The sequence below is a fragment of the Danio rerio genome, chromosome 8, assembly GCF_049306965.1.
Source record: "Danio rerio strain Tuebingen ecotype United States chromosome 8, GRCz12tu, whole genome shotgun sequence".
NCBI classification, from domain to species: domain Eukaryota; kingdom Metazoa; phylum Chordata; class Actinopteri; order Cypriniformes; family Danionidae; genus Danio; species Danio rerio.
The window spans coordinates 37,693,434-37,701,197 of NC_133183.1; the positions used below are offsets into that span (position 1 = coordinate 37,693,434).

Here is a 7,764-nt window from a genome sequence, read left to right on the forward strand (position 1 = left end):
TTAGAGAGGGAACAGTTAGAAGAGATATGGGAGGGTATTAATGGAAAAACTATCTGGTGTGGAGATTTTAATGCACACAGTACATTATGGGGTAACAGAAATGATAATAATGGGAGAGTAATTGAAGAATTTATTGAAGAAGAAGAGCTAGTGTGCATTAATGACGGGACAGGAACTAGATTGAATACAGCAAGAGGCACAGAATCAGCAATAGATATTACAATAGTTACAAAAGATATTGCAGATAGGTGTGAATGGGAGGTATTAAGAGGTAACACAGTTGGAAGTGACCATTACCCAATCAAAACTCAAGTAGGAATAGAATGCGCAAAAGAAATTGAAGTGAGAGAGGAGAAATGGATTTTAGAAAGAGCAGATTGGGATAAATTTAGGGAAATCAGTGAAGATTTGTTGCAAAAGATTGAGGATAACTTAGATGTTGAAAATATGTGTAAAAGAATTAGTGGGGGAATAATTGAGGCAGCAAAAATGGCAATACCTAAATCAAAACCTAAAATAATTAATAAAATTGTTCCATGGTGGACAAAGGAGTGTAGAAAAGCTATAAAGGAGAGAAACAAAGCTTTTAAAAAAATGAAAACGACACACAACTTTCAAAATCTCATGAAATACAAACAAGCACAGGCAATAGTTAGGAAAACGGTTAAAAAATCAAAAAAAGAATATTGGAGACAATTTTGTGAGTCAATTGGTAGAACAACGCCAGTAGAGAGAGTATGGGGAATGATCAAAAAAATGAAAGGAAATGGAAAAGAATATGGATATCCAATGCTGATGGATGGGCAGAGGGTTATTATTAATAATAAAGAGAAAGCAGAAATTATAGCAAGAACATTAATTAAAGTACACAGCACAGACAATTTAAGCCAAGAGGAAAAAAGAGGGAGGGTGGAGACTTATGAAAGATATCAGTTTGATTTAGGGAAAGATGACGGGGATCAGGTACTAAATATAAATTTCTCAGGGACTGAGCTGAGTAGGGCATTAAAGAAATTAGGGAAAACGGCTCCAGGGAGAGATGGAATTTGTTATACTATGTTAGAAAACCTAACTGATAAAGGAAAGGAGGTGCTGTTGAAGTTGTATAACAAGATATGGGAGGTAGGAGTTATTCCAAAAGAATGGAAAAAAGCAGTTATCATTCCCATTAAAAAGCCTGGGAAAGATCCCAAACAGCCAACCAGTTATAGACCAATAGCCCTAACATCGCATATTGGAAAAACGATGGAAAGAATGATTAATGACAGATTAGTGTACTGGGTTGAAACTAAAAGAAAGATAGGAAATTATCAAAGTGGATTTAGGAAAGGTAGAGGGACAATGGATCCAATATTGAGGCTTGAAGATGATATTAAAAAAGCACAGGTTAACAGGGAATCAGTAATAGCGGTGTTTTTAGACATAGAGAAAGCATATGACATGTTGTGGAGAGATGGAGTGTTAATTAAACTTAACCAAATAGGAGTTAAAGGACGCATATTGAGATGGGTTAAAGAATTTTTATCAGAAAGATCCATAACAGTTAAAATAAATGGTACATTTAGTGAATGTTACAGAGTTGAAAATGGCACACCACAAGGGAGCATTATTAGCCCTTTTTTGTTTTCTATAATGTTTGATGGGATCTTTAAGGAGATAGAAAATAATACAGGAGTTGCATTATTTGCTGATGATGGTGCGATTTGGAAAAGAGGGAGAAACATAACATTTATAATGAAGAAAATGCAACAGATATTAAATACAGTGCAGGAATGGACAGTTAAGTGGGGATTTAGAATATCTCAAGAAAAAACTAAAGCCATGTTATTTACCAAAAAGAAAATAAGAGAGGATTTAAAATTGAAATTGGGAGGTAAAGATTTGGAGAATGTTGAATCTTTTAAATATCTGGGATTGTGGTTTGATAGGAGACTTACATGGAACACACATATTAGTAAAATGGTGGATAAATGTAAAAGAGTGTTAAATGTAATGAGGTGCCTATGTGGTGTAGACTGGGGTGCTAGTAGAGTGGCATTAAAAACAATTTATACAGGGTTGATAAGATCAGTGATCGATTATGGATGTATGGTGTATGGATCAGCTGCTAATACAACATTAAAACAGCTAGATGTAATCCAAAATCAAGCATTAAGAGTATGCTGTGGAGCCATGAAAACCACACCGGTAGCAGCATTACAGGTTGAAATGGGAGAGATGCCTCTACACCTTAGGAGAGATCAGCTGGAGGTAGTATACTGGGCGAACTTGAAAGGCCATAATGAAAATCACATAGCACAGACAGTTCTGATGCAATGCCAAGAACGAGAGAAACGGGGCATTAAAGGGTATGGATGGACAATACAACAAAAAATAAATGATATGGAAATAGATACAATAAAAATTTCGCCCACTATAGTATTTCCAGTAGTTCCCACATGGCTGCTTGATGACTTGGAAGTTGATTTTGAAATAATGAAAGAAAAACAAGAAAATGAGATTGACAGCAAACAAGTGGAAAATTATATAAGAGAAAAATACAGTGAAACAACTGAAATATACACAGATGCATCAAGAATTGGACAAAGGGTAGGAGTGTCATTCAGTATTCCAAAGTTAAAAATTGAAGTTACAAAAAGAATTAATAACAATTTAGCAGTTTATACAGCAGAATTGGTAGCGATATGGTTGGCTCTAAAGTGGGTAGAGGACAATAAACCAATTAAAGCAGTCATTGCGTCTGATTCAAGTTCAGCACTCATAAGTATTAAAAATGTAGTATCAGAATCACGGCAGGACATAATATATGAAATAGTACAGTTGGGAAATAATATCATTAAATCAGGAGTTATCATTTCATTATTGTGGGTACCAGCGCACATAGGGGTTAGTGGAAATGAGATGGCAGACAAGTTGGCTAAACAAGCAGCACAGCAAACTATGATAGACATGGACATCAAATACAGCAAGTCAGAAATCAAAAGTATAGTTAAAACCAAAATATTAGGAAAATGGCAACATATATGGAATAATGGGAGTACAGGACGTCAATATTACACCATACAGAACATAGTTGGGAAAGGTAGGGAAACAAGGAAAAACAAAAAGGAAGAAGACAAGTTCTCAAGAATGAGATTTAATCACACATCACTCAATAGCACACTACATATGATCAACAAACATGCAGATGGGATGTGTGAATGTAACAACCAGGAAACTGTAGAACATGTATTAATGCACTGCCCAATATATCAGACAGAAAGAAATATATTATTCACACAGTTACAGGAAAAACAAGTGGAACCTAACATAAAGAACATACTAAAGTTGAGCACGGGTGATGTATGTTTTAGATATGTTTATAACTATTTGAAAGAAACAGGGTTGATTAATAGAATTTAGTATTTAGATGAATAGTTATCTATATCATATAGAGGTATTATAGAGAAAGAAATATCAAAGTTTGGGACATTTAGTAATTTATTTATATGTATAGGAAAATAATAAAAAAATTTATTTGTAATATTTTATTTATTTTTTTTATTTTTTATTTTTTTATGGTTGGGCTTTGTTTAACTATAAAACATGGTTAGTTAACTCCGGATCCACACTCCAATCCAGATGGTGGCGGTAATGCACCAAAAGCTGGTTGCCAACCGCCATAAAACACACAAGAAGAAGAAGAAGAAGAAGGGAGCTGAAGCGGCAGATCATGAGGAGCAAGAGGCTGAAGTTCTGCCAGCTGAAGATCAGCAACGCCCAGACTGATGAAGGTGAGTTGAGGAAAAGACACTTCAACTGTTCTACGCTAACATTAGATGCGTTACATCAGACACTTCTGGAAGCTGTAAGGTGGTGCTGATGCTGACATGTAGGGATGTTTTGGCTGTTTTAAAAGGCTAATGGCTCTCAAAGTATACCGTGCTCCATAATTATGTGCTGATTCTGATTTTATTTTGCTGTCAGAATACACAGATGATGCTCTCATCCCTAAAAACACGTCGGTCATCATCAGACGGATCCCTGCGGCGGGACTGAAGTCCTCAAACAGAAGATTTGTTGGGTGAGTGCTGTGAAATGAGCACACGCGTCCTCTGTTAGATGTTATATGAAGACTCCTGGTCTGTCCCTGGTGTTTTAGTCACACAAGCTCCTTTGTTTTGCAGACATCAAGCTGGACGCTGGCGTGAACCTTCACCTAGAGCTGATCCTTCACTCCTCTCACTGGAGCAGTTGTTGAAGGTATTGAACAAATGAATAGCACAATAGCAATGTAAAGCACACAATATACGCACACGCACTCAGCTTCTTAGGGAGATTTGAGATTGTTTGAAGGGTTGAGGGTGAAAAAGATTCAAATGTGCAAATGCCTGTGAAACAGACTGAGAATCTGGCTGAGGCAAAGGCGTCAGAGGAGGACAAGCTGAAAGCGGTGATGTACCAGTCCAGCCTGTGCTACTACTCCAGCAGGTGAGCGTTCAGACACTGACAGGTTTGCTTTGTGAGAGATGTCTGAGCTGATTCTCATGGTTCTGATGTTCACTAGTGAGGCCATGAGGCTGCTTGGGATCCCGGGACACCACATTAGGCACTGCCCCACTAATGTGGTAACTGGGTTTTCCAAGCTCACGGTTGCTGTGAACTTGAGCTCTTGTCCTCATCAGTCAGATTGTTTGCTCAGAGTTTGACTGTCACTCCTCAATTCACAGGGCAGCCGCTCCGCGCCGCACAAGCGCATCCGGAAGAGCACAGGGATTCCCCGCAGCTTCCTGTTGGAGGTGGACGACCCAGACCGAAAGGGAGTCATGATAGACGGCAGCGGCCGATACGTCATTCCCATCATAGACGCGTGAGTAAACTGTACTTGGCATAGCCGCATGTTCTAGTGTTTGTCCAAATCTCACATGATGTCTGCTTGTGTGTGTTTGCGCTCGATCTGTTCAGTGAGGCCTATGCTGCTGAGAAGAGAAAGAGGCCGTCCTTCTCCTGCCAGACCGAGCCTTTGCCCTCCTCGTCCTCAGCAGGTGCGGCATCTTCGGTCCGGGACGCCGGAGGGAAACGGTCCCGCTCCCCATCTTCACCAGAGACGCGCGGCGACCAGAAGAGACCACGTCGCTGAGAGACCTTCATCCAAGAGACCTGGAGCCGACGTGTAAATATTGTACATAGTTTATTAATAAAAGATAATAAAGATTATAGCCGCATGAACTGTGTGGACTGGTTAACCTTCACTCCAGCAGTGCAACACACACATACACACACACACACACACACACACACACACACGAATGAATTCATAAACACAATATTATGAAGTTTTGCTTTAATTTAGGAAAAGAGAAACTCTTCTGGGCTAAAATCTGATGGGTTTTTTTCAGCGTTCTTACTTCAGTCATAATGTCAGGTGATCCTTCAAATGTCAGTGTAAAGTGTTGAGTACACTATTAGTGCTCAGTCGTGTTTTTCTTTTTTTTTTTTTTTTATAACTTTTTATTTGTAGTAGCAATAAACACAGTACAATGATACCACTTAGGAGAAAACATTTCCGACTGCTTAACATTTTTCTTTTTCACAAACTCTAAAGTAACAGAACACAAAAAAATAAAAAATAAAAAAAAATAAATAAAGGTTTCATCAAATACAATATATGAAAATAACAGTAAAATGGTAACATAAATAATATCAATACTAAATTTCCATAGGTCAGAGAGGGTCAAATCTTTATTTATTCATTCAACTTTAGGTTATTATCAACTGTGAATTACTAATTTAAAAAGATGATTAAAGGGGGAGTGCAAGGGGTCGTAAATTGAAAAAATGTTTGTTATGTGGATGGGAATTAGATAGTAATAGTTTTATATTTCTATGAAGATTGGATGGAGCAATCTAACGTAATCAGTCCACTTGGACCAGATGTTTCTAAATGTATTAATTTGGAGTCGAAGGGAGAATGTAATTTTTTCCATCACATAGATATTATATACTATCTCTAGCCATTCTTGGGTTGTTGGGGATTCAGGAAGTAACCAGTGTCTTGTAATTGCTTTTTTGGCTGCGAGTATTAAAATATTTATCAGTTTAATATTTTAATATTACAGTTATAAATATTTAAAATTTAAAAGTATTTATCAGATTTTCATATTTGGATATCAGAGCTTCCAAAATAAATAACTATAAATTGAAAGGGTAGTGTAATATTAAGTATGTTTTCTATTACTCCATGTACTTCTACCCAAAATTGCTTTATTACTGGACATTCCCAAAAAATGTGCCAGTGATTAGGTTCCTGAGACCCGCATAGTCTCCAGCACTTAGTGTTCTTTCCTGTGGTGTATGCTCTTTGTTTTGGTGTGATGAAAAATCTCATTAGACATTTCCATCCAAATTCTCTCCACATATGTGAATTAGTACATTTTGATGTAAATCTACATATGTCTAACCATTCTTCCACCGTAATAATGGCATTACTTTCCTTTTCCCATTTTTCTTTAACATATTCTGTTGAATGGGGTTTAATCGATCTAAATCCTTTATAAAGTTTTGAAATTATACCTTTACTCCCACTGCCTTTGTAGGCATCTATAAAAATTTTCAGTATTGAGTCATCCAGATCTGTTTTAATTTTAATATTATTTTCAAAGTGGTTACGTAATTGAAGGTATCTATAAAAATCAGATTTATCCAGGTTATATTCTTTCTTCAGCCTTTCAAAATCTTTCAAAAGGCCTTTCTCTGTGAGTGAGTAGAATGTTAATATTCCTTTAGAAATCCAGGATTTAAATCTATAGTCCATTTGATTTGGTTTGAATTCAGTGTCATAAGCACACCATTGAATTATTTGTAGTTTATCATTCAGTTTGTATTCTTCTTTTATAATGTTCCAAATTTTTAATTGGGCTTTAATCCATAAATTTTGCGTTTTTTCTATGTATCCCCCCAGGTTTTTATGTGCCAATATCGCTTGTAATGGAGGATCATTCATTAGTGTAATTTCAATGTCTTTCCATTTTGCTTGATATGTTGGGTTACATAGGTTAACCAGATATTTAGTCTGGGCTGCATAAAAGTAATCCTTAAAGTAGGGTAAAGCCATTCCTCCTTGTTCCTTTGGAAGTTCTACTGTTTTTAATTTAATCCTTGGTTTTTTCCCCTGCCAAATGAATCTAGAAATGGTCTTGTTCAATTCTGACCAATGTGTTTGGGGTATTTCTGTTGGGAGAGCTTGGAATAAATAGAGGTATCGAGGAAGGACATTCACTCTTATTGCGTCAATTCTCTGGCTAAAGCTCAAGAAAGAAGCGGCATTCCATCTGTGTATATCATTTTTAATATTTATTAGTAGAGGATCATAATTTACTTTTGCCAATGTTGAAATCTCTTTTGTTAAATGAATTCCTAAGTATTTTAGTGATTTCTGATCCCATTTCATATTCAATTTGTCTTTTATAGTTACTGGGGGTGTATATTTAAAAGATAGGGTCTGTGTTTTTTGTATATTTAATTTATAACCTGCATAGGAACCAAATTTCTCCAGTAAAGTCATTAGTTCAGGAAGTGAGGTTGTGGGTGTGCTTAAATAAATCAAAATATCATCTGCATACAATGCCAGCTTGTGAATATCTCCATTTATGTTTATACCTTTAATATTTTTAGTTTGTCTTATCCATTGTGCCAAAGGTTCTATATATAGAGCAAATAACAATGGTGAGATTGGGCATCCTTGTCTTGTCCCACGTTGTAATGTTATGGTGTCTGTGAGGTATC

General features: G+C 36.5%; 1 protein-coding gene across 1 annotated transcript; it reads left to right on the forward strand.

Moving 5' to 3' along the window:
• The first annotated feature begins 3,689 nt into the window (after positions 1-3,689).
• On the forward strand, positions 3,690-5,589 carry LOC141375738 (E3 ubiquitin-protein ligase RBBP6-like). The gene is made up of 7 exons (XM_073910672.1): positions 3,690-3,773; positions 3,967-4,063; positions 4,167-4,242; positions 4,382-4,470; positions 4,547-4,607; positions 4,710-4,849; positions 4,945-5,589. Exons 1-7 carry the CDS (start codon positions 3,713-3,715, stop codon positions 5,117-5,119), a joined length of 699 nt encoding a protein of 232 aa, XP_073766773.1. The 5' UTR covers positions 3,690-3,712; the 3' UTR covers positions 5,120-5,589.
• Positions 5,590-7,764: the final 2,175 nt, after the last annotated feature.

Bases quoted from the DNA above. Each gene is read 5' to 3' on its own strand.
- LOC141375738 (XM_073910672.1), top strand. From the start codon at position 3,713: ATGAGGAGCAAGAGGCTGAAGTTCTGCCAGCTGAAGATCAGCAACGCC. The intron at 4,471-4,546 runs GTGAGCGTTCAG...GATGTTCACTAG, and splicing joins CTGTGCTACTACTCCAGCAG to TGAGGCCATGAGGCTGCTTG. The intron at 4,608-4,709 runs GTAACTGGGTTT...CTCAATTCACAG, and splicing joins GGCACTGCCCCACTAATGTG to GGCAGCCGCTCCGCGCCGCA.